Source organism: Mesoplodon bidens, assembly GCF_964165515.1.
Source record: "Mesoplodon bidens genome assembly, chromosome: 4".
Classification (NCBI taxonomy): Eukaryota; Metazoa; Chordata; class Mammalia; order Artiodactyla; family Ziphiidae; genus Mesoplodon; species Mesoplodon bidens.
In genome coordinates this window covers 10708410-10735997 of record NC_138160.1, presented here as the reverse complement: position 1 = coordinate 10735997, position 27588 = coordinate 10708410, and the positions used below count along the sequence as shown (strand labels likewise).

Here is a 27588-nt window from a genome sequence, read left to right as displayed (position 1 = left end):
AGGAGAAGCTGAAATTTTACAGTTTTCTTTAAAAGGAAGGAGCAAGGATGGGTATATTTTTATGTGTACAGAGTGCATCTGAGAGAGAATGATGCTATGCCTATTTCTCTTGGTAGTGGCATGCTAGTTACAAATACAGAATCGCAATTTTGGTGACCAGAGTGATTACACAAATGAGGTGTTCCATAGTGTTGTTTGGGTCATCAGTTTATACTAATTCACACATTCTCTGTACCCTAATGTTAATGGGATGTTTAGGCTTATTCTTCCATTTCACATAATCATAGTCTTTTAAATGTTGCCTGTGGAGTGGAAGGTTATAAAATCAACATGTTAATTACATTCAGTTTTAAAATATTAAATTGCATATGTATTATATATAGATACATATATAAATGATAATATTTGGAGCATTCTAATGGCCAGTTTCATTATTTACTTGGGTGGAAGGTGATGGCCAGTTATGAAAGTGATGCCTAATGATGAGGGTAAAGCTAAAAGCCAGTATTTGCTAATATTTTTGTGTTTTAGAACATAGGAGGGGGACTGTCTTGAAGAGGGTGGGACTCATGAGAAGGGAGTAAGGCTAGGTGTGGCAACATGAGTTTTGCTTGCTGGGTTGGTGTGAGGGGCAAGAAGTCAAGAAAGTTAATAGCAGAGAGTCTTGAAGCCATAGTCTAAAGGTGAGGGAAGAAGAGAAAAGTTCTAGAAGTTTCTAGCAACTGTAAAGTAAAAGGTGAAAAGGGATCTGACTGAAGGGGAAAAACACAGTATTTGGAAATCATCAATCTTTACATTCCCTCATTCACATAAGAGTGTGGTTTCTGGCTAGAGCTGCTGTCTGCTGCCCAGATGTTAACAGCAAAGAAGACTCACAGGTATATGTATTTGAGGTTGTAATTTTTCAGGCCAGGTCACCTTCCTCCGCCCCAAATCTGTTCCACCTACAGTGTGGACACCTTGGCTGGTGGCCACTCAGACCAAACCCCGGAATCACTTGCACTCCTCTCTCTTTGACTTATGTACCACATGCATTCTATCAATGATCCTGGTAGTTCTCACTTCAAAATATAATTATAATCTGACCACTTCTTCCATCTTGTACTGCCCATGACTAAAGCCAAAGATGAAAGATTACATGAAAGAATTGACTATAGGGTCAATTGGGTATAGATTAAGGCCGTCAATGGAGCTTTCTCCAATAATGGAATTCTTCTGTATTTTCACTGTTCAGTGCAGTAGCCGCTGGCCACATGTGGCGGTTGAGTACTTGAAATGTGAATAGTGCAACTAATAAACTGGCTTTTTTAAAATGTTATTTAAATTTAAATAGCCCCATGTTGCTAGGAGCTACCGTATTGGACAGTGCAAGTCTAGCTAATGAAATACAAAGTGAGAGAGTGTCATGGACATATATACACTACCAAACTTGAAATAGATAGCTAGTGGGAAGCAGCCACATAGCACAGGGAGATCAGCTCGGTGCTTTGTGACCACCTGGAGGGGTGGGATAGGGAGGGTGGGAGGGAGGTGCAAGAGGGAGGAGATATGGGAACACATGTATATGTATAGCTGATTCACTTTGTTATAAAGCAGATACTAACACACCATTTTAAACCAATTATACTCCAATAAAGATGTTTAAAAAAATGAATTAAACATATGATATTTGTATTTAAAAAACAATATGTATAAATAAAGTAACATTTTGTTATCAATGTAAAAAAATAAATACTTAGTGAGTCCCACTGCATGCAAGGAATTTGGAGACTCTGAAATTTGAAGCAGGTACAACTTGCTAACCTAGGAGGAAAAAGAAAACAGGTCTCCATGACAACAGAGTATAATTGAAAGGATAAGAGGTTGTGGGTTACAGATTGGGGGTGGGCAGTTCAAGAGGAACAAAGACCGTATCATGGCCAAAGGAACTTGTTTCTGACTCAGAGAGGAGGTGATCTAGTAATGCTGGCACAAGAATGCTGGGTTTGTCACTGAATTAGATGATTGTGTGACACAACGGTTCATCAGTTATTTTTTGAAGATGGCTTTATTTTGGTGTCAAAGTCATCAGTTTCTAGGCAGAAGTGGCTAAAGAAGGAACAGGTTTGAATTACAGAATAAAATAAGGATTTATTTTCCTTCTGTGTGATGGAGGTCAATAAAATATAACATTGAATGGGGTCCTTGAATTGAGAGCAAGAGAGTTTAGCCTTCCTAAGTGCAGATGCGATTTTAACATGTTACCTAGTGTAAACTCATAGTGACTCATGTTTGGGGAATAAAAGATTAGAACATATATTTGGACCTTACAAAATCTTATTACATATGCATATAAGAGTTCAAGTTGGAAAAGAGTCTCTGTATATGGGAACTACCTGATTTTGCTATTACTGTCATCCTAACCAATTTTCCTGAGTTTCTTATCAGATTGTCTACGAAAGTGGTCGTACTGTGGATGTTCTTAAGTTAGTGCTTTGTTCTCCAGGCTTATTTCACAGCGCTGGCGCACATCCTTTTGTAAGCTTTGGTTTATCCAGGTGTGCTGATTTGAAGCAGTCCATGCCTTATCTCGACACCTGTAGTTCATCTGGGATGAGTATGTTAGCAGAGGGCTGTACTAAATAGTACCACCCTGCTACTCTCGAGATTCCCGGGCCTTCCGTGCCCACCCGGAGGTAATTAAGGGAAAGGAAGCTGAGAACAATCTAACCCTGTTTGTATCAGTCTGTTTGGGCCGCCATGACGTGATATCACAGAGTGGGTGACTTAAACAGCAGACCTTTATTTCCTCATGGTTCCAGAGGCCAGAAGTCCAAGATCAAGGTGCTAGCCACGGAGGCTTCTGGTGAGAACCCCCTTCCTGGTGGTCACCTTCTCTCTGTGTCCTCACGTGGTGGAGAGAAAATCTCTGGTGTCTCTTCCTCTTCCTCTTTTTTTTTTTTTTAATTTACCATTTACTCATTATTTATTTATTTGGCATGCAGGATCTTAGTTCCCCAACCAGGGATCAAACCCGTGCCCCCTGCAGTGGAAGTGTGGAGTCCTAGTCCCTGGACTCCTCTTCTTATAAGGACACCAGTGCTCTCAGATTAGCACCCCACCATTGTGACCTCATATAACATTAGTGACCTCCCTGAAGGCCCCATCTCCAAATAAAGTCACATTAGGAGTTAGGGCTTCAACCTATGGATTTGGGGGCAGGGGTGAAGGAGGGGAAGGTGACACAATTCTGCCCATAACAGAGCTCCTGCATGTGAGGGTGTAGAGCAGTGTAGCATGGCCCAGGGGCAGCTAGTCTTGTTGTTTGGTATTTTCTAGACCTAGAACCTGTGAGTAGCAAATTCTGCTAGAGAATAAACCACCCAAAATCTGACATCATGGTTCCCTCATATTGTCTCTTCTTCTCATGCTGATGATGAGTCTGTTTAAGATGCAGTTTGGGTGTTCATAGATTCTCATTCGACTACATATATAGAAAGACTTATTACACAGTGATCGTGTAAAGGGTGTGAAGGGGTATTGTATGTCGGAGGAATACATCTGTGGGAAAATATTTCTTGTATTCGTGGTAAACTAAAAACAAAGTCAAAGAGATGAGTTTTTCTGTATCAAGTTGGTGAAAGCAAGACAGGCTAATAAAGGCCAGTGTTGTCATCGTCATGGGGAGGAGACATTCTCATGACACTGCTGGTGGGCAGGTATGTTGATTTGCTGTTGGCTCTCAAAATACGTGCAGATTCTTCATTCCATCAAGTAACACTTTTGGGAATTTATCCAAAATGTCAGAAATGTAAAAATGGGTAAAATGATAAACAAAAAATAAGTGAATTAGGATGCATACAATTATTGAATACTAAATATTTATTACATCATTAAACTATATAATAATTTTTGCTGACGTAAGAACTAGTTCATGATAATATTGCTGAAATGTTTTTAAAAAATCAAAAATATTAATACTCCATTATGTAAAGTTCATTATGCAAAATAACTCAAGTCAAAAAAAAAAAAAAAATTAGGCAAAAACCTATACCAAAATACCAAAGTAAATATGTTTATCTGGGATGGCAGAATTACTAGTGGTTGCTTTTCCTTTTTTTTTTTTTTTCTTTTTGTCTCTCTACATTTTACAAATTTCCTGGAGTTAGAATAGATTAATTACTAATATTTAATGGATTAACTCTGTTTAAGACTAAAGTACTTAACCATAGGCTGCAAAGTCTGAAGGCTTAAGGCTTTTTATACTTATTAACAATCCAGGGCTTGGTTCTGGCAGTATTTACCCAGCCCTCCCTCTTTTCTGTAAGCTCTAAGCTAAGAAGATTGGAAGTGGAGGCCTGACAGTCTTTACCACCCATACGTAGTGATGACCAATGGTTAAATTAAATCTGGATGTTAAAAAGTACAAACCACGGAAATTATTCCAAGTCATTTTCACTAGGGCATAGAGGTTGCCTTGGGTAGCAGTGCCTCTATGGTGGGAAAAGCCTTAAAGATTTCACTTCTCTTTCTGTTATTGCTATCAGGGGGAAGGAGGGGGCATATAAACAAACCAAATCATTGCTTATACTCTGTGGGTCAAAGTTGTCAAGTGCCTAAGGATATACTTTGATTCGTTGCCTATTAAATCCCATATTTTAAGATGACAGGTGACTGTCATACTTTTAAGAGTTACATTTTATAGAAATTGGTGTGTAGACAGCATTTAGAAGGCAATAGAAGGTATGGGAAATAGGCTGACACATCAAAGCCCACTAAAATAGGGAGAAAAAAATGGAGAAAACTTGAGTTCTAGGTCCACTTATGTTACTTAATAACTTTGGGACCTCAGACAATTTCATTGTTGAAAAATTGTGTTGATAATAATACTGGCCTAGAGCTTGAATTCAAATCAGCCCAATAAAATTTAGAAAACACAGACGTTAAAATAATAATTTGAGGTATGTAAGAACCCTTCTTTCTCAGCATAAGGCTGTTCTTACATAGAGTGCCCTTTGGAGGTCAGTGCCATGGATATAGGTGGAGATGCACGGTCAAGGGGGGCTCCCCTAATGACCAGAGGTGACTTTTTCTTCAAGAGCTGCCATTTTCCTTTCTTCTTTCTTTCTTCCCCTGCCCTGTTCTCCCATCTCCCAAACTTCCCCTAAATAGAAGGACATGCCTTTCAGGCTGTTTTACCGGGCATGACATTTGCTGGTCTGTTTATGTCCATCCTTGTGATTATAAGGCTTGATCAAATTAGAAAACCACATATGAAAGTAAACTGAACACACAAAAGTACTTTATTTTTAACTTCCCACTCCCAGCATCATAATTACCTAAACCTCTTTCTTTCCTCCTGTTGGTATCCATCACCTAATATACTTTCCACTTGTTTGCCATGGTTGCATTTGGCCAAATTATATTCACTTGATCCTTATTATTTGCTTGCATTCTGCTTGTTAATGTCATTTGCCCAAATCCTCCCATATATTCTATGTTTGTAACAGATTTATTTTTCCAATGATATTCTAACCCCCATTAGTAATATTATAAGGAACTTCAAAAAATAAAAACAAATCAAAACTAAGTTGGAATGTCCAATGAGAACATTAGGTAACCACATTTTTGGTCATATATTTAAAGGAAAATTCTATACTGGAGCCCTTTGGGGTTTGCATATCCCTAAATTATTAACTAAATGCCACTAATAACATAGTACAAGGACTGTGAAGAAAATTATGTTGCTTAGTTTGAAACCCAGGATGCTCAGATACAGTATAGTAGGAGGTACCTTTTAACATTCACACAGCAATGGTTCCTGGAAGGACATGTAATATAATAGCTTAAGGCAAGAAAATAACCTTGATTTACTGCCAGCCTTTTATTTGAACAGTGATTTTTGTTGTGCCTGGGTAAAAATTGCCCTGAGTTACTTATTACTTCTTCTGCTGATGACCATTGCTAAATAATACATGTGACAAATACTTCAGTCTTATTTATTTGTGTGAGAAAGAGAATTACAGTGGAACAAAGTAACTTCTGAGAGTCCTGTTTTTAACCCATACATGTCTGTCCCTTTATGAAGTGGGCTGATGTTATTTGAGTCTCTCCTTTCTTTCATCAGTGAACTCAGACAGAATAAACTGTGGCAAATGAGTCTCGCCAGCTTTGCAGCTTTTGTCTGCTGTTGGTCTCAGAGTTAAGAACTCAGCAAATATTTATGTAGTAGGCTGGCCATTTACTATATTTTACAATACCAACTGAGCTTCTTATGTCAACTGTGGTGTTTCTTAATTACTTATAAATTATTGATCACTTATTTTGTGTGATTTTCATATCGAGGAGAATACCTTTAGGTTTTTTTTTTTGAGTTGGAAGTATGTCAGTGTACAAGTAATAAATGTATCTAAATCAGATAGAAAATGGTAGTTTGATGACCTTTTCAATACTTCTTTATCCCTCTGTTTTTTCTCATCTTACTTGCCTTTTCTATCTCATCATTTCTTCCTCCATTTACCTCAAAGACAAGACACAAAGTTGTGAGCGTATTTTGGAATTTGGTCGGGGTGGATGTAGGAGAGACTGTCTATTTGCTTGCTTCTCCTTCTACAATTATGTCACGTACTTTCTCTGTAGTTCATACTTTCCATCTTGCCAAAGTGTACCTCTTAGAGCTGCCTGATAGTTACGTCTGTTTACAGGGCCAATATCCAGTGGCACTGAGCATGTCCTCTTGCATTGCAGGAGCTATGCCTGTCCCAGACCAGCCTTCATCAGCCTCGGAGAAGACCAGCTCCTTGAGCCCTGGCCTCACCACCTCCAATGGGGATGGCTCGGAGACAGAGACCACCTCTGCTATCCTCGCCTCGGTCAAAGAACAGGTAGAAACATTCCACTTTTCTGACATACACGTGGGGACATCATTCTTTCCGGATGAAAGATGGTGATTTAATTATGTTGGGACGAAAATCATGGTTTTCTAGCAGAATGTTGGTATTCATTATACAATTGCTATTCACATATGATTATAATAGCTTTTGACTCCGTTTTTATTCGAGATTTAGACAGCTTTCCTTGAAAAAATATTCTACAGGAAAAAAAAAACGAAAATTGCAGTCAAAAATCCTATAGGTGAAATTTTGGCAGATTAAGTGATGGACCTGACGTTTAATACTGTTAAATGTGTGAAGCCAAATAATTGGTCTGTAGAAAACCTAAAGTTTAATAAAATTTCAAAGTATATCCATGACGCTAAAAAACTGGTAAGAGTGAGAGCAGATGAATATCGTAGAATTGTGGGCCTAAGCAGATTTGTTTTCCCAGTGTTTCCAAGATGGCTCTGGAAGAATGCATTTCAGAACTTTTCCTGTAAAGCTGTAGTCTAAGTGATTCTTCCTCTACCGTTTCTTTGCCATAAAAAGGAATAAGCAGATAAAATCTGAAGTGTTAGATTTAAAAGTAATTGTTTCATAAAATTCATGTTTCTTATAATTAAAATGTAATAAATGATTTAAAAAGCCTGAAAATAAAAGTTTTTAAATTTGTTTCTTTTGCTTACCATGAACTAGAATACAAATCAGTATTCTTTTTAAGTGCAAAAGCATCCTGTGTTTGAATTATATGATTCAGGGATGCTGAATGAGCAGCAGCAGTGGGGTAAGAGTGACATAAATTCCCTGATCCCAGGAACCTCTCAACAGCACAATAGACTAAATGCGGCAATTAAGGACTCAACTAGTAGAAAGACTCAGTTTTCCTAGAGGACACTGATTTTGTTTAATAAATGGGAACTGATTTAGGTAAAGGTAGATGGTCAAGTTATCGAGGAAAAATTCATTGATGGAAAGGATCAATGATGCTCTCAGTCAAAATTGTGTCACTAGGTCAAGAAAGTGTGAAGCAAAAGTAGGTTCACAAAGGAGAGTCGAATAGATTGATTGGATAATCTAGTTTGTGAAAATGGTAAGTAAGGAGGAAATTGGGTTGAGGCCCAGGCTGTATTGCTTGATTAGTTTGTTTCCAAAAGCCTACCTGTGAGAGTTTTCTGATTATTTTTCAGGGGTAATGGAAAAGGGGAGCAGAAGTTCATGATACTCCTTATACTCCAAATACTTCTTTGTTATATAGCTGGGTTAGGTGATGGATTTTTATTCTGTCATGGTCTGGAAATCTTGCTAGGCCACTAGCTTTAGAGCAGTGACAAAATGTAAAACATGAGGAATAAATTTAATAAGATAACCAGACCCGTCTGATGAACACTATAGTATTTTATCAAAGCACATAAAATAATTCAGAATAAAGGACAAGGCATGCTACAGTCCTGTGTAGAAGAGCTTGACACCATACCAATATTACTGTCTCCCAAATTAATCTAACATTTAGGCAGTTGTACTCAGGATTCTGTGGCTGATTGTTTCTTTGGCAAATTGGATCAAGCTATTTTAAAGATCATATGGAAGCATAAATATGTGAGAGTTGCAGGGAAAATTTTGATCGAAATATTTTACCTTGGACTTATATATACTACCAAATGTAAAATAGATAGCTAGTAGGAAGCAGCCGCATAGCACAGAGAGATCAGCTCGGTGCTTTGTGACCACTTAGAGGGGTGGGATAGGGAGAGTGGGAGGGAGGGAGATGCAAGAGGGAGGAGATATGGGGATATATGTATATGTATAGCTAACTCACTTTGTTATAAAGCAGAAACTAACACACCATTGTAAAGCAATTATACTCCAATAAAGATGTTAAAAAAAAAAAGAAATATTTTACCTTACTAAACATACACTTGTGTCCAGTTGGCCCCAAATAGAAAGAATAATCTCTCTAGGATACAACTAAAGATTCAGAACAGGTTAAAAAATATAGAGGAGCCTGACTCATTTCAAAGTATCTCAGCTGAGTACAAAGCAGTGGTTGAACTGGTGTTAGCATAACTGGCTAAACACCTGGAAGAAAATTAAGGCCCTTAACTCACAATGTATTCAGAAATAAATCTCAAAGGGAAAACAATATAACTGTCAAAATAAAACTATAGACTTTATAGGAGAAACATTGGGAAAATATTCATACAACCTAGAGGTGGAGAAGGCTTTCTAAGTACGTGCAGGAAACTCAGAAGTCATACATGAATGGTTGGTACAGTTGGCAGTGTGAATACCAACAATAATAGCAAGGAATAATTTAACATAAAAAAGGATAAAAAATAGACCATGGGAAATAACATGTCACAAATATGACAAAATGTTGATATAATTAATATATTAAAACTTCCTAATGTTGATGAGAAAAAGACAAAGGAATAGAAAACTAGGCAAAAAATATCAACAGGAAATTCAGAGAATAAAAATGCAAACAACCAATAAACATATGCAAATATTTTTCACCCTAATGTGCCAATCAAGGACATAAAATTCAGAATGAAAACATGATTTTCTTTAATCTACCAAATAGACAAACATTAAAAAACAGTATATATTATAAGCTAGCGACAGTTGAATTTTGAGGAAATTCACATTCTTTTTCATTCCAAATGAAAATGTGCTTTACTGTAATCTTTTTGTAAAATGGTATGTTGCTGTGAGTTGACTTTTGAAATGCTCCATAGCCTTTGATTAGTCATGCTTAGACATAGGTTCTATAGAAATGAGTGACCTAGAACATAAGGTATTAAGTATGAGTATGTATTGCAGAATTATTTGGGATAGTAAAAAAAAAAAAAAAAAAAAGAACAGTATTGATTGATGAAAAGTTTTAAAAATGGTATCTCCTTTATATACAATCCTCCATAAAAATATATATCCTTTCTATGCAGTTATTAATAAAAGTGAGTTACAGATATATATCTAAACTTTGAAAAAAATCCACGAAGATTTTAGAAAGGAATTGTATAGTATTGTATTATCCTGTTTTTAAAAAGCGAAATAGTAAACATATTTTTTGTTTGTACATGTTTATGAGCCTCTAGAAAAGTGTACAAGGAAATAAGCCAAATTATTAGATTTCTTACCATACGTGTTTACAGTTGGACAGAGGTAGGAATGGGCATAGAGGACATAGAGGATCAGGAAGTGTATCAAAAAAGGGGAAAATAATTGGGAGACTGGAATAAATATTAATTGGGTTTGGATAATAGGAAATAGTCCTTCAGCTTAAATAGTGATGTCTGTAGTTGAGAGAGTGGATAAGCTACTTAAAGGAAAAATACATTATAGTAAATAAAAGCCTTGATGAGAATTTAATAAAAACTTACTGTGAAGAGTTTTTTTCTAATTATTAAAATAAATTCATTGCTGATTTTTGGACAGTAAAGGTGAGATTCTTTGTGGCAGATAAGTAACGTGAGGAGGAATGAAAATGTCTTGGGAAGCTGAGTTAGAGCAGGTGGGAGCACCCAAATCAGAGACGTGGCGGTCAGGTCCCATGTGTGCTGTCTGCCAATTTGAAGGCAGAAATCAACAAGCAGCTAAGCCCATGGTCTTCCTTAGTGTGGCCTCATGCAAACAACCAATCTCTTCCTTCACTGAGACATTTTTGTCCTAAATTATTCTTAAAACGTCCTTCCTCTCTTTTTCTCATGTATAGACCATCCTTTATGGAGTTAAAACTAAGTTAAATATATATATTTTTTAAATATTAGCTGAGATTAAGGAAAAGTGACTTTAGAAATTAATACCTTCTATGATTCTTAACAATTACATGCATATCCTATTTATAAATCTTTTCACGTAAAGAATAGCGTTTGCCTGATCCTCTTTAGGTGCTCATAAGAGATAGCTTTCTTGAGTAAAAATCCTATTTATTCATTTAGAGAATTTCAAGTCAACAATTTTTATGACATTACAATTATGTACCACTCTAGTCCTGGCTTCTTGGATGTCAGTTCTGTGGGAGGGAAGTGATTTTTTTTTTTTTTATCATAGCAAGCATATATTCTGAGCTGACTGGATATAATAGGTTCCATAATGTAATTACTCATTCATTAAATATATTGCATACCTTATTTAAGCAAATCACAATAAAGGGTAATAACAGAAATGGATACATAAAGAAAATTCAGTCTAGTAAGAATTCATTGGAGTAAGTTGTTCGTGAGACTAAGAACAGAAGTTCTGGGGCTGGTAGTTGACATTGCCTAGAAATAAATTCTACTCTATAACCATAGAGTGGAACTTAAGTCATGCCAAACCATGAACCATGAAATGCATCCCACGTAGCATGTATGGCACGACTGAGACATTTTTAAGCTGAGCCCTAAGTGTTTGAACACACAGCAGCCATGGATTGTTCAGTGAAAAGGTGTTCATTGATTTTTTTCTTTCTTTGCTCTGATTACCCATCTTGATTGCTTTTTAACTGGTGAATTTTGTACTTTTATATTAACATAAACAGAACCATGATTTATGCTATACTCTATGGGTAATTTTCTGTATTTGAGACACATCTGTCTCACTGTCAACAGTTACAAAGTCTCATGTCCCATGGGGCTCTAAGAGAGAGGGACCCAGTCCCCACTCCCTGTCTTGTAAGTGTCCTTCACCAGAAAAGGAAGGGAGGACAGAGGTTGGGCATGTGATGATTCCCATCATATCATTTGAGCAAATAACTGAGAGAGGAGACTGATAACCCTTCATCACAAAGAGGAGACAGAATGATGTGATGGCTAAAGGGGTGAGAAGGGCCGAGGGATTTCAGGCTGGGAGATATTGCTATGATGATGGCAGTGACCCAGAAGAAATTAATGATGCTTGGGAGGGCTATAATTTCAGTGGGAAAATCACTGAGTAGGTGAGAGTGAAGGGGATCCAGTGCACCAGCAGAGGGAATGGCTTTTAGAACAAAGACAGTTCATCTATGAGAACAGGAGAGAGGCAAAGTTCATGGCCACAGGAAGGCTGATGGCTTGGTACTGGAAACATATGTATTTCTCTTCTGCTGTCATCAGGTAGACATGGTCAGTTTGTTTTGAGTTGTTTTGGGATCTGGAGAGCTGGGCTGAGCCGAGGTGGAGAGGCACTGGATATGATGAATGCAAGAAAATGATTATAATGATGGATCTTGGAATTGCTGCTAAGTGAAAAGGGGTAAAAGGCAGAAAAAATGGTCGCAACAGTGGATTCACAGAGTGAATACGTATGGTAATAGCATGAGAACTGTGTGCTTAAATGAAGAATTTGAAAGTAATTATTGTTAGTGTCGAGACCTAGGTAATGACTCTGGGAAATGAGATCAAATCAAGAAAAGAGAGAGAGAGGACTTCGCTGGTGGTGCAGTGTTTAAGAATCCACCTGCCAGTGCAGGGGACACAGGTTCGAGCCCTGGTCCGGGAAGATCCCACATGCCGCGGAGCAACTAAGCCTGTGTGCCACAACTACTGAGCCTGTGCTCTAGAGCCCCGAGCCACAACTACTGAAGCCCATGTGCCTAGAGCCCATACTCCGCAACAAAAGAAGCCACTGCAGTGAGAAGCCTGCGCACCACCATGAAGAGTAGGCCCCACTCACCTCAACTAGAGAAAGCCCACGAGCAGCAACAAAGACCCAGTGCAGCCAAAAATAAATAAATTAAGTAATTTAAAAAAGAGAGAGAGAGAAAGCTTGTTGTTGACTGTGAAAGCTGATGTGAGAATGAGGACAGGGCAGTGGCTCACATCCCCATCACTGGAGAGACACGAGGTTGCCTCATGACTGCAAGAAATACATGTTTGCTTGTGGTTTGCCTGAGAGTAGTCATCTGATCTTCATTTTCATATTTTCGTTAAAAAAAAATTGTTCCAGTGCTGGTCTGTACTATTAGACAAGAATTTACATTTACTCATGCCATGTAATGTTGACCTATGTATTTTATCTTAAATCAATATGTGTACTACTTTGCTCTTAAGAAAACCATGGCTTTCCTAAAACTACACTTGTTTTGAAGTGCATTTATTTCCCTTCAGTTGACCTATGTCTCCTTTGATCATCACATGCTTCCAGAGTTGGTATCTAAAGGGTCTTCTTATGTAAGCTAAAAAAATTATGGGGCCTTTAGAAACCATTTTTAATTGAAGTATAGTTAACTTACAATGTTGGGTTAGTTTCATGTGTACAGCAAAGTGATTCAGCAAAGTGATTATGTTTTCAGATCATTTCCCGTGGGGAACTTTTTAAAAACCTTTAGAGCTCATATTGATCTTTGTAAATTATTATGGCTCAGATAAATGTGTTTTTTGTAATGATTCTACCAGTGAAATATATTTAATAATGAACAGATTAAATAGAAAATTCTAGGTACATAACAGTATATGCAAATGTGTCATTTTGTTGGGTTTATTTAATAGTGTTTATCAGTTGCCTGCTATGTGCATAAAACTGTGCTTCCGCTGGGTGATACACAGATTTGGAGTTTCATTGCTTTCAAGTAGTTAGCCATGAAGCTAAAAAGATAAGACAAACATATATAAAAAGTTATAAAACATTAAAAAATTGTAGGTGAAATTTTAAGAAAACTCTCATCAATATATTATGAAATTCCAAGTGATTTTTACCAATAAACTTATTCCTTAAACTTTATAGTGTTCATAACCTTAGATACTGTATTGATACGATAATTTCTCCTGTTCTTTACATTCTACAAGGATTGAAGATTACATTATTGCTTTCAGAGGCAATTTTTAGGACCACAATTTAGGGTATTGCTGATTTTCAGGTAGTAAGACAGAATTCTCTTGCTTTTAATCAGTTTTGTTATTAGGTTTAATGTAGAAAAGTAGGAGAAAGGCATTTCTGAGCTCCCACTCTGCAAAACTACTGCACAGAGGACTTTGTATATGTTTGAACCATATGAAGGTACTAAAAAAGCATTTTAAAGGATTTATCTTACATAAAATCTAAAAAAAATGTGGATCATTTACATTGACTCATGTGTGAGGATAGCATGCCTTTATTTTCACTTAGCGTCTACATTTATAATTTTAAAATTACATAGCTCTGTGTAAAAAAAAATGTTATTGGGAAGAAGTACATTATAAAACGCTTCCTTAATTGGTATTTTTCCAGTGCCATGTAGCACTGTAGAATCTCTCAGTATTTTTAGTGTTCCTGTAATGTGCAACAATAGTTTCTGATAACACAATGTGGGAAATGACCTATATAACTAATCAATTTCCCAACTATATTTTGGAAAACCATTTTATGAAAGTAATGACAAAATTATCATCCATGAAAAAGAGGAGATTAAAACAACTTTAGGAAAGGTCAAGAAGATAGAGAAGGATTATCTGTAAAGACTAGTGAACTTTATATTCATTTAGTCAGGGAAGAAAAGAATTTAGACCATAGTGCCACAAGTTGAACTTTCTGCATGTATTAAAATTAAAATGAGGATTATTTGATTGATGATTTTCAAATTTGTTTTTTGTGTTAAGCCAGATATAGATTGAAAGTGAAAGAAAGGGCATGATTTTTCCCCTATTTTCATTGCTAGACCATGGACTATGTTAGGAGCAGTGAATGTCTGTCTGGACATGTGGATGGGGATAGGAAGGCACAAGCCAGGAATCTGTAGACCTGGGTCTTTGTCGATGGTATAGTTCATAACAAGGAAAGTATTAGAAAGCCTTGTAGATATCACATACACAGGAGGGGAGCCAGATGTAGATATAGTGAGCAAACGGGTATTAGACTTCCAGCTGGGCAAAGAAAGCAAGCACGTGGCGTAGGTAGAGTTCCAGACTTCCAAGTAGGAAGGAAAGGGATGGTCATGTGGCACCAGCCTGATAGGACTGGCTAGGTTTGAAGCAAGTCTGTTTCTTTGTGTATCGTGGATCTTTTGAATCACAAGAATGGTGGTTGAAATTGGAGATCAAAGAAGGACAAGGGTCATAAACTATTTGTGTAAGGTTTGGGGAATTAATGCTAGGAGTTCTAGTTATGGCTGAATAATTCTGGAAGTGTGGATACATCATCTGACTCCCTTCTCCCCACCCTCCCATGCTCCCTCATGTGTATTCTAGTCTTGCCTGTAAATTATTTTGACTTTTTTTCCTAAAGCTTGATTTTCCCCTTAACATTTTACTTTGTAACTCTTCTCAAGACACATACATACTCATCCATCTTTTTAATAACCCCAGATTTTATTCTAAGACTTAATTCATTTGGTTGCTGTCTGCCCCACCCCTTTGAAGGTATTAGTTCAGTTTTTAGGGGACTGAAGGCTCTAATGGGAAAAATAAAAATGGATTAACCCTTTATATGCTGAGTTAGAAGATAAGCTTTTAATAGGTGGGATTTTGTAACAGGATATCATAGTGCATTTCTAATGCTTTCATATTTATTGTTAGAATTCATTGTTGAATATTAATATGTGAAATCACATTGACTATTTTAAATGGGATGTTTTAATAGTTTTTAATGAATTTGCCATTATAAAATAATTCATGCACATTGTGGAAAGTTTAAAAAACTCAGAAAGGAATAAAGATGCAAGTTTTCTTTGAGAATAACACTGCAGCTAGAGGCTGCTGCAAATATTTGGGAAGATTTCCTTCTAAGATTTTTATGTGACTATAAAATTATTTGTGCACACTTTTATTTTCCTTAATATTTTATACTTTGTACATTTAACAGTTATGTCAAGAGTATTTTTATATCACTAAGTATTATTTTAAAACATTTTTCTAATGGCTATATGAGTAGATACACTGAATTGTTTAATATTATAATTTTATTTAACTTTTTCCATCTTAATCCAGTTCTTCAGGTGATTCAGTTTTCTCAGATTGAAAAAAAAATGACATGTCTTACTTTCTTGTACATAAATCATTGGGTCTACTTTGACAGAGGCTGCCTGGAGCAAAGTTTTGAGAAGGATTTTAAAGACCCTTACAAACTCACTGAAAAAATCTGTCAAAATTAATTACTGATAAGAGCCACAGGCAGGGGCAGGACATATGAAGCAGGAGCTCGTGGGGTATAACCCTCTAGAGGATTTGTACAGAGCCTGAAATTAACAAATAGAATATTCTAGAGGGAGTAAATGGGGAAAACACGTTTAGTATTCAGAGCAACTGAACCAAATATGATAGAAATAGGCAAAATAAACATAAGAATTATCATAGGACAAGGAGACAATGTTAAATAGTGTCTCAAAATAACAAAAACATTTTTTAAAAGGACAGATGTTAAATTTCTTTAAACTTTGTATATTTTAATGAAATATATATTATATATTTCATTAAGATCTCTATGTAAAACTTATTTCATCAGATATATAATTAAGTAATGACTTTTTTCTTTAGTGATTATTTTGTTCAGTGTTTCCTATTTATGACCAAAGAAACTCGAACTTTAAAAAGTATTCAGTTTACCTACCATATAGGAAATTGCTATAGAATTGAAATGAGAAATTAGCTTGTTTTTCTCTATGACCAAGGTTTTGCTGAGGTCAAATTAAGTGTTGTGCCTTCCTGTATTGTTCTTATTTAACTCAGAAAAGGGAGGTGGGTCATTTCACATCAGTTTGATATGCAATGTGTTTTTGAAATCTGAAGGAGTCATTAATGAGACTCCAAACAGATAGAATTCAATGAACTTATACAGCTCAGTGTTAGTTAATTTCTGTGGAGAAAATGTGGGGTGATGGGAGTCCCGTGGGTTAAATACCGTGACATCGCTTTCCTGGAACATTCCTGTCTCTGAGAGTCAGTGGTTTGGACTGACGTTATCTCTGGCATGCATCAGCAACACAGGTAAACATGCCCCAGGCAGCCCATCGATCATGTTCAAGTTGCTGTCATTTGGCTGCAGTCATTAAAGGAATGTGCAGGTTCATACCCTGGGCTCCAAATGAGCTGGCTATCTAGCGGCTGCCATAGAAAAGTGAAGACCAGTGTCTTCTTTTCTCACTAATGACAAGTTCTGACTTTTACATTCTACTCATGGTCTCTGAAAGCAGCTGGAGGACTCAATATCAATGAGACCAAAACAAAAAAACAAAAATCACTTTTGACAAGTAATCTTCGGCATTTATGTAGCGAATACTAACTAGTTCTATTCACCAAGTCTATAGATTTAGTTATCTGGGGAAGCATTTTGCAGCTTACACCTCCTGGCAGATCTGCTGTATGAAGAAGTTAAGTTCAAAATTAAAAACTGAATTACATAACAGTTAACCTAAGGTTGTTCCATAGTTGTAGGCAAGTCCAAGCCATTCCATGCACAGTTGGACACTGCCATCTCTTGTGCTCTGGGAAGCAGGACTCGAAGGTATCAACCAAGGGTCTTTACAGCTTTGAGCCGATTGGAAGCTTTTGAAGGGCAACTGTAGCTCTGCTGGCCAGATCTTCTGCCCAACACCTCCACAACTGAGAAGCCCTCCACCCAAACAAAAGATCTGCTTTGAACCTAGCCCATTAGCTAACGCAGACACTTTTAAGAAATGATACCGTTCATTCCAACTGCTTGTCAGAGACCTGCAGTTGCCTGCTATAGACCTGTCGAAAGCCAGAGGCAGTTTATTCTTAAAATGAATAATCTAAAATGTAAATTCTCTCTATTTTGGGATCTCTGCTCATATCAGGGATCACACCTCAGTCCTCCGCAGTAATGTCTTCCAAGAACATGGGTTTAATAGTGCTGCAGTAATGCGATGACTCCACCTTTAGGGAGAGTAGAGATAAGAAATTACCATCCTGGGAGCTTTTCTGGATTGTATGGAAACCTGATGTTGAAAACCTTTTGCACACTGTTGTCACTTAATTTAACAGAAATGAAACATTTTAGTACTAGATAGTTAATACTGTTATTGCTAGAAATAATAATTAATAATGCTTATTTTCTGAGAAACATCTAAGTTTACTGATTAATTTATCGGTTAGGTTGTGACCAGGTCTCCTCCCCTTACTGTGTCACCAGCACCCAGGTGAGTGCCAGACCCAGAGGACATGTTTAATATATTTGTGTTGAGGGTGTAAGTTGACAAAAAAACTTCCTGTGTTTTCCTGTTCTGTTGTAGCTCAAAAGTGAATGCTTTGTCTAACTGTGATGAAAGCCATTAGTTTAGTTGTATGGCACAAGGGTCTCATCTCCACTGTTACACTGATCATGTCCTTTTACCCTTATTTGAATGGTTGTATTGCATCCATGTCTTCCCTGTATGTTGTTTCAGAATTAGCCCATTTGCTTTGATGAATCCCAGGCCCCCAAATTGCAATTTCCTCTATGAACAACCCAAATCGAAACTTTAAAATGAGGCATGTTAACTGAAACATATCCTTCACTAATAAAATACGTAGGCGAGTGTCTTTTTTGTTTCTTGAATGAACTTGTGTGCCTTATTTTAGCCGAAAGTAAAAACAAAAAGCAAAAAGCCACCAACTTCCCTGTTAGTACATGAATCAGCAACTTCACACATAAAAAAAACACACAGACACCCAATTCCTTTTGTTCCTATGCAGTTATACCATATTTCTCATATTTGTTGAGTATCTCTCTCAATCATTTCTAACTATTCTTTGAAAATATACTTTCCTCCAGAGGTTAGAGCAATCCAGCTACAATAATTGTTTGCTGGTCTTGCATTTCCTTTGTGTTTGGGATATTTTTCACCTATTCACACTTGATGGAACTCAATATGGTCATAGTAAAATCTCCTGATTATTACAGATTTTGACGTACATTGTTCTGTAGTTGCTGTTTATTTGTATGTTTTTTAAATGGTAGTATGCTGTATGTATTGCATATGTGTGGGGTTTTCCTGTTGTTGGCTTTTTTATGTATTGGCATAAGATACATTGTGTCTTTTTAAAATTAAATTAATTTTTTAATTGAAATATAGTTGATTTACAATGTTGTGTTAGTTTCAGGTGTACAGCAAAGTGGTTCAGTTATATACATATCTGATATATCTGATATATATCTGATATATATATCAGTTATATATCTATCTTTCTATATATATATTCTTTTTCAGATTATTTTCCCTTGTACAAAATATTGAGTATAGTCCCCTGTGCTATACAGTAGGTCTTTGTTGTTTATCAATTTTATATATAGTAGTGTGTTTATGTTAATCCTAAACTCCTAACTTATCCCTTCCCCCCATCATGAGCTTTTTTAATTGGACTTTTCTGGACACATAGGAAGCTTGCTTCTTCATAACTCAATACAAGAATAATTTCAGTCGTATCTATAGGTTACAGGAAATAGAGTCTTCATATTAAAATGTTATAAGGATTTCTGTTGAACAATCATAAGTGCTATTGTAGCATATCCTGATTATGTCCTCAGCTCATTTGAGGGTTATTTTGCAGCATTTTCTCATGAGAAAACGCTGCAAAGTGAAGATGGCTTTAAAACAGCTTGTTACTGAAAGCCAGTTCACTAAAACATAAAATCGGAGTATACTTGCTATGTCAACACCAGAAGTGAACAGGTTGTTTTTGTGAGAAATGTGGACCCTATATAAATGTTGCCTCATGGTGAATTAAAACAGGTGATAATATATTGACCCTATAATACTCACTGTGCGAGGTTATATTGTTAAAAAGTGATCACAGCATTATTTCCCAGCTCTGTGACCTTCTTCTGATGTGAGTCTGACACTCTCCCATTGACAGATAGGCTCTCTATTCCCTGTCCTTCACTTATGTGGACTTGAGACTATGGCGGAAGTGACACTGTCGGACTTTTGAGACTAGAGTGTGAAGGGCAGTACACTTTCTAGGTGGTTCTCTTGAGATACTCATTCTTAGAAACCAGCCACCATAAAGTGGAGGTGGCTATGTGGAGAAATGCTCAGTCCTTCAGCTCATAGCCCCATCTGAACTTTCAGCTGACACCAGCATCAACTCGCCAGCTTTCTCTCATCACCTTTCCAATGAGTCATCTACAGTCGAGTCCCAGACAAGTGGCCCCAGCTACAGTCTGATCCCACTGATACTTGAAGAATGTTGACCAAGCTAAACCATTGTAGTTTTAAGCCAGTTTGGGGATGGTTTGCTGCATAGCAGTAGATAACCGATTTAGTTGATTTTCCATGCTTATAAAAAATCAGTTGTATTAGACCGTCTGTATACTTTTCTCTACTTCTAAGTCTTATGTTTCTATACATCTTGAGGTATCTTTAAAAGATAAGCTTATTGAAATATAACTCACATACCATACAGTTCACCCATTTCAGTGGTTTTCAGTGTAGTCACAGAGTCAAGTATAGTCACAGATGCAACCGTTGCCACCATCTAGCTTTGAAACACTTTTGTCCCCTCAAAAAGAAATCCCATGCCCATTAACCGTCACTCCACTTTCTCCCTAAGCCTCACAGCCCTAGGAAACAGTTAATATACTTTCCTTCCTGATAGATTTTCCTCTTCTGGCCATTTTATATAAATGAAATCATACATATATGGTCTTTTGTGAATAGCTTCTTTCACTTTTCATAATGTTTCAAGGTTCACCCATGTGGTAGTATGCATCATTATTTAATTCCTTTTTATTTCCAAATAGTATTCCATTGTATGGATATATTTCATTTATTTCATTTATCCATTCATCTCTTGATGGGCTTTTGGGTTGTTTCTACTTTTTGGCCATTGGGGATACCGTTGCTATGAGTAGTTGTGTATAAATTTTTGTGTGGACATATGTTTTTATTTCTCGTGGATAAACGCCTAGAAATGGAAATGCTGGGTCATCTGATAACTCTCAACTCAGTATTTTGAGGAACTTCCAAACTATTTTGCAAAGAAGTTGCATCTATTAGTGTACCACATTCTTTACATCCTGCCATCACTTGTTCTTGTCTGTCTTACTTATTTTAACCATGCTCTTGGGCCAAGGCAACTTTTTTAAATGAACTGCTAGACCAGAGCCTGAGGACACAAACCAGACAGTCCTATGGTAGATCAATAATACATATTTAAATATTTAAGTATTATATTTTAAAAACTATTTAGCAGTATATTTTTGCAGTGGACAAAATAAGCTCCCAAACATTTGTTGTAAGCCCCAGTGTTTCCAGGGCAGCATACTCAGTCCTGTGAAGAGTCCAGAAGCCAAGTTATGTTGAGTTTCAGATGGAAGAGCCAAGGATGTTTGGCTTGCAAACTATGGTGGTAGAGTAGGAGTGCTGGGGTGAGGTCGGAAGAAGGGCTATAAGAAATGCCATCAAATATGGAAAAGAAGGAGGAAACATCTACTGAGCAGACATTGTACAGCTAAGAGAATTAGGACAAAGGATCAACATTTGAAGGAGGCACATTTCAGTTTCATATCAGACATGATTCTTAATTGAAACTTAGGCAATTTTAAGCTGAAAAGGAATAGTGCAAAGACATAGGTAACTCATGAAATATTTTGAAGGTCCAAATAGTAAGACTTGGGGTTCATATTGCTAAGGATGATGGACAGTTTTCTTGCAAGTCTACCTTGGAGATGGGTTCAAAAGGTGGCAACTTTCAAAAATGAAAGGAATGCTCTCAAGGATGCTGGCAAATGACAAATTTAGTATAGTACCAAAAAGTACAACTAGTTATTACTGCCTCTTCAGGAAATTCACCAACAAATAAGGATCGATGGCAGCCCTTTTGACCAGTGGGTGGCAGCACAGAAATGTACCATGATTGTCTATAAATGTGTTGATAGTGATCCCTGCAGCCCTGGATGGGCCTGGTGCGGGAGCCCTTTGTTGCCAGTTTCATCTATTGCCTTTCCACAGGATGCTCAAAAAATGTTATTCTTTTTCTGACTAGGACATAAAACTAGGATATGGAATTTCTAGGATACTAGGAGATGAAAAATTGGGGAAGGATATGTGCTGTACCATTACCTAACCCCCTACCCCCCAAAAAAGTTTAGACTTCCCATAATTTCAAAGAAAGAAACATAAAATTCTGGATTATTAAAATTAAGCAAGGAGAATCTGAATGAGTATCTGTCAGGGACTCACTTTGGATAAAAGGTTGAACTAGGTGAACTCAGGGCTTCTCCAAATGTTAAATATTTTTGAAGTCTGACATTCAACTTGTTAGTAAATAAATTCTCCTTATTAGTACTCCATCACTAAAGATAAATATTACAAATTATTTTATAAATATTGGCAAAGTTTGAATATATGCAGATTTGTCATACCTGCTAAGAGTCTTTTCCCAGTGGTCTCAGATAGTCCTAACTTTTAAATATTTGGTATCTATCAACAGACCGATTATTATCGTGGAGCATTAGAAACTATTGCCTCCATAGCAAGTCCAATTAAAGACTTAAGCTAAGACATTTGATGAACCTTGATAGTTAGCGGGAAAGGCAATTGGCATTAGTGGGCTAAAAATGTTTCTTCCAGTTTCAAGGACAAATTAAAACTTCAGAACTTCTGCTATGGCACCATAGTAAGCTAGCAGTAGCTTCTGAAGGTGAAGTGTGTCATCCTGTTTTAATGATTTATTTGTAAGTAGATATGGGATTTGGGCCAATAGTTGGCATGATGGGAAAAGTAATAAACTTGGCATCAGTAGATTTGATTCAAATTCTTCCAGCATTTTCTGATTGAATGGCTTTGGTTAAGGCATATAACATCTCTCCAAAACTAAGTTTGATGATCTAGTGAAATGAGGACAATCATATATCAGGGTTATGATGGAATGTATGCAAATTCTAACACAACTTGTACAAACACATGTTATTTAATTAGTTCATTATGATCTCATGGAAATCTATGCTCTTAATTAGTTTATATCAGCTTGGTGAATTGCTCTCCACCAGTCTTTCTTAGGCAGTTAAACATACATGCAATCTCAAACTTTGGATGAGTTCGTGAAACCCAAAGGTAAATCTGGATTTTCTTTAGTTACTTAGGAAATTGAGAGAGAAGAGGATATTTGACTGAGAAAAAAACTATATTAAATTAGCTTTTAGAGTTTTACTTATTGTCAGATTATTACATGAGATGGTCAATAAATATAATGCTGAAGAGAGAGTGTGGGAGGTGTTTTGAAGCTCCTTGATGACACATAACTATGTTAAATTTCAACTTGCTGGGAGAATATGTAGATCATTCTTTCTCTCACTTTTCTAAAACAAACTCTTCGTAAAGAAATAAAGAAACATGTGTTTAGAACTCTTGATAATCAGGTCATTTTTGTTGCTGTGATTTAAAATCCTCTGAAACCACAGGCCTGTGGAAGTCCCAGCACAGGCCAGTGTCTGATATCAAGGAGTCTGGGGAAAATCAAAGAGAGCAAGTTGTGTTCCTCATATTGGTCTGTACACGGAATAGTTGTGTGTGAGAGAGGAGGGAGCTCTTTCCTACAGACCTGGAGCTCAGAACCAAAGATGCCTGGAAGAACATTAGGCCCTAGGGTTTGCATAAATCTTGGGCCAGTGGGGATTCTCACAAAATGAAATCGGGGACCCCAGGTAGTTCTACTTAAATATCAAGGACATTAGCAATATTTGAATGATACTGTGGAAAGTGCTCCTTTTTTCTTTTGTATACTATATGAAGGGCCTTTCATAGTACCTGGCATATGGAGGCTGCTCTTTGCACAGTGGTTACAATGAAGAAAGTTAGCATTATTTTGTTAATTAATAATATGACTAACAGTAGTAATAAATTTCATTCTTAACCACCAAGGTTGAATTGATTGTGTAAAATTCTTTCCAAGGGGCTTCCCTGGTGGCGCAGTGGTTGAGAGTCCGCCTGCCGATGCAGGGGAAACGGGTTCGTGCCCCGATCCAGGAGGACCCCACATGCCGCGGAGCGGCTGGGCCCGTGAGCAGGGCCGCTGAGCCTGCGCGTCCGGAGCCTGTGCTCCGCAGCGGGAGAGGCCACAACAGTGAGAGGCCCGCGTACCGCAAAAAAAAAAAAAAAATTCTTTCCAGGAGTTCTGATGTTTTATTGCTATTGGACTGTTTTATGGAAGTAAGTGAAATGAATCCACCTATTTCATTCAAATTGTTGGAATCCTTATAGTGTTAATAAGCGAGCTTAGTGAAACACATTTTATGCCTTTTCCAAAATTTTTATTTGATAACAAAATTCCTAGTATCAAGGCTCCAGTACTCTCTAATTTCATAACTGGTGATGATTCAGTTTTTGGTGGAATGAATGAATGAATAATTAAATAACAACTGTTAGGAATTATATGTAGAAAGAAAATAAGTAGATGAAATTTAATATTTTTAGATAGAGTTAAGAGTTGTAAGGTCATGATGTGACTATTTCACTAGCAGTAATACCTCACGTTTAATTTTAAAATAGTTGAGGGCTTCCCTGGTGGCGCAGTGGTTGAGCGTCTGCTTGCCGATGCAGAGGACACAGGTTCGCGCCCCGGTCCGGGAAGATCCCACATGCCGCGGAATGGCTGGGCTTCTGAGCTATGGCCGCTGAGCCTGCGCGTCCGGAGCCTGTGCTCCGCAACGGGAGAGGCCACAGCAGTGAGAGGCCCGCATACCGCAAAAAAAAAAATAAATAATAAAAAAATAAATAAATAAAATAAAATAAAATAAAATAGTTGAACCAAAGTAAACCATCTTTCCTACTCACAATAATGTGATATGTCTGGGTATTTGCTTGAATTGTACCTTTCTGATTATGTACACATGAATAATGAATGAGAAATTGCATTTTCACCTTGTTAACTTCCTTCATTTATGATTTCGTTCTTTAAACTGCTTAGCTGTGTGTATAACTAAATTGCTATTCTTTTTATTGCTAGGATTTACATTTTTTTAAGCATTATGACTTTATAATGACACAGTGTCACTGCAGGCCTCCAGAAGTTTACTACCAGAGATGAGACAACTTAGAGGTGTCTGCCAGGTTACCCTAAGCCCCCAGTTTGTGTACAGTCCCAGTTACCCAGTGTTTCTGTTGGCACAGAGGATTGATGGCCTCTGCGTGGCGACTTGAACAATTGTGGGAATATTATCACATTTCTCTGAGTCTTTTTGTCCCAGCAGTATATACTGAGTAGAGTCTGATGGTCTAACATATGAAGTTGGACAGTTGGAGGCCTTGTTGTTGACCTGTGAAGAAAGCCAGAATGCCTGGTTGTTTAACTTTTTGAAAAATTCACTGAGATATCCCAGTATCATTCCAATAAGTTATTATTATTTTTTAACATCTTTATTGGAGTATAACTACTTTACAATTGTGAGCTAGTTTCTGCTTTATAACAAAGTGAATCAGCTATACATATACATATATCCCCATATCTCTTCCCTCTTGCATCTCCCTTCCTCCTACCCTCCCTATCCCACCCCTGTAGGCGGTCACAAAGCACCGAGCTAATCTCCCTGTTCTATGCGGCTGCTTCCCACTAGCTATCTATTTTACATTTGGTAGTGTATATATGTCCATGCCACTCTCTCACTTTGTCCCAGTTTACCCTTCCCCCTCCCCATATCCTCAAGTCCATTCTCTAGTAGGTCTGCATCTTTTTTCCCATTTTGCCCCTAGGTTCTTCATGACCATTTTTGTTTGTTTGTTTTTTAGATTCCATATATATGTGTTACATACGGTATTTGTTTTTCTCTTTCTGACTTACTTCACTCTGTATGACAGACTCTATGTCTATCCACCTCACTACAAATAACTCAGTTTCGTTCCTTTTTATGGCTGAGTAATATTCCATTGTATATATGTGCCACACCCTCTTTATCCATTCATCTGTTGATGGACACTTAGGTTGCTTCCATGTCCTGGCTATTGTAAATAGAGCAGCAGTGAACATTTTGGTACATGACTCTTTTTGAATTATGGTTTTCTCAGGGTATATGCCCAATAGTGGGATTGCTGGGTCGTATGGTAGTTCTATTTTTAGTTTTTTAAGGAACCTCCATACTGTTCTCTATAGTGGCTGTATCAATTACATTCCCACCAACAGTGCAAGAGGGTTCCCTTTTCTCAACACCCTCTCCAGCATTTATTGTTTGTAGATTTTTTGATGTTGGCCAATCCGACTGGTGTGAGATGATATCTCATTGTAGTTTTGATTTGCATTTCTCTAATGATTAGTGATGTTGAGCATTCTTTCATGTGTTTGTTGGCAATCTGTGTATCTTCTTTGGAGAAATGTCTATTTAGGTCTTCTGCCCATTTTTGGATTGGGTTGTTTGTTTTTTTGATATTGAGCTGCTTGTAAATTTTGGAGATTAATCCTTTGTCAGTTGTTTCATTTGCAAATATTTATTTTTTGCTGTTTGTTTTGTGTCTTTTTTTTTTTTTTACTTAAACCAGTTCAAATTGAGCTTCTGTCACTTGAAACCAAATGAGTCCTAGCTAAATCATGTATTTGAAAATTGATGGGCAAGCTTGTTAAAGGCAGACCCATCACTTTTCCTTCTCTATTTTAAGAGACTTTAAAAAAGCTGTTGAAGAGTTAAAACATTCCAGAATATTGAGTTCCCGCAAGACTTCTTGGAACTGAATTCCCAGTAAAGAGCAGGAGAAGAAATCTGCTTTCCACATGTACCTGTGATTTAGACAATATTTTGTAGTTGGTCAAAGGATCTTTTCCTTGGGTAAAAAAAGACTTGTTTGAGTAAGAGGAGAGTTCTAGAAGTAACTGTGAAGTCAATTATTTGTGAATACTTGTAAAAAAAAGTCATCACAAGGAGCCAATCAAGATGCATTAAGGAGGAAGTTTTACAAATTTTGCCTTTAAAAATTTTTTTTTCTTTTTCAAAAAATAGATTAACATACAAATAAGATCAGCGAAAATCTGAAGATGTAGTGCTTTCTGAGTTCAATAAAGCCTTTGACAGTCTCCTGTGATATTCTTATGTAAAATGAGGAAATGAAGCACTTATGCATGACAGTACAGTTCACATCTGCACTGGCCATGGAAATAAACTCTTGCCCAGAGAGTACTGAATATTAAATTGGGGCACTTAAAAAAATTCTGCCTGCCTGGATTTATGGCAACAGAGGGAAATCTAATCTAAATTTAATCTAAGACAAAAATCTTGTCTCCCAAAAGCTTAAGATATTTTATTTTTACATAGCTACTATTGTTGCTTTTAATAATGATAATCATAGTAACATAATAGCTAAGGATTACATGCCATAATACAAATATGTATTTATCACTCTTTAGCTTCCTGAATCCTTACAACTTACTTGGGAGGAAGGTTGCTTTATCCCCATTTTGAAATGAAGTTGAGATTGATATAGAATTTGCAACTTGCTCAGATTATATTATATTATATTATATTATATTATATTATATTATATTTCAGAGTGGATCCCAGCCTAAATTTCCTTGCCTTGAAAGTGAGTTCACGTCCACACTGCTCTATAATGTATTTAAATGAAGTAAGCAATCAGGGCAACAAGTGTTGGGCTCTGAAACTTTACCTGAATAAGGTGTCAGAGAGGAGAGAGAGAAATTCAGGCAATTATTTTTAGAAAAATACAGAGGTTCTCATTAAAAAACTCATCATGCCTAAGAAGATAAAAACGTTTAAAGACTTGTTGAGGCATTTGTTTCTCTGTCTGGAAGATCGACTCCAGTCCATTTTTGCTGGGGTTTCCCTTTTTCATTTTCTACCAGTCTTAGCACCACAGGAACCCTCTTCCATCAGATCTGTTCACTTTGTTTTCAGATATAATCACAAGAAAAATCTTTCAGGTTCT

The 27588-nt window shown here is 36.9% G+C and overlaps 1 protein-coding gene across 2 annotated transcripts in view; it reads left to right on the top strand.

The window, feature by feature from the left end:
* CTNND2 (catenin delta 2) overlaps positions 1-27588 on the top strand; it is a gene marked incomplete at its 5' end in the record, with an annotated part of 962722 nt that overhangs the window by 149008 nt on the left and 786126 nt on the right. For both annotated transcript variants that reach the window (XM_081231805.1, XM_081231804.1), the window contains one exon: positions 6727-6863. In XM_081231805.1, coding sequence (XP_081087931.1) covers positions 6727-6863 — 137 coding nt within the window. The remainder of the gene's footprint in view (positions 1-6726; positions 6864-27588) is intronic.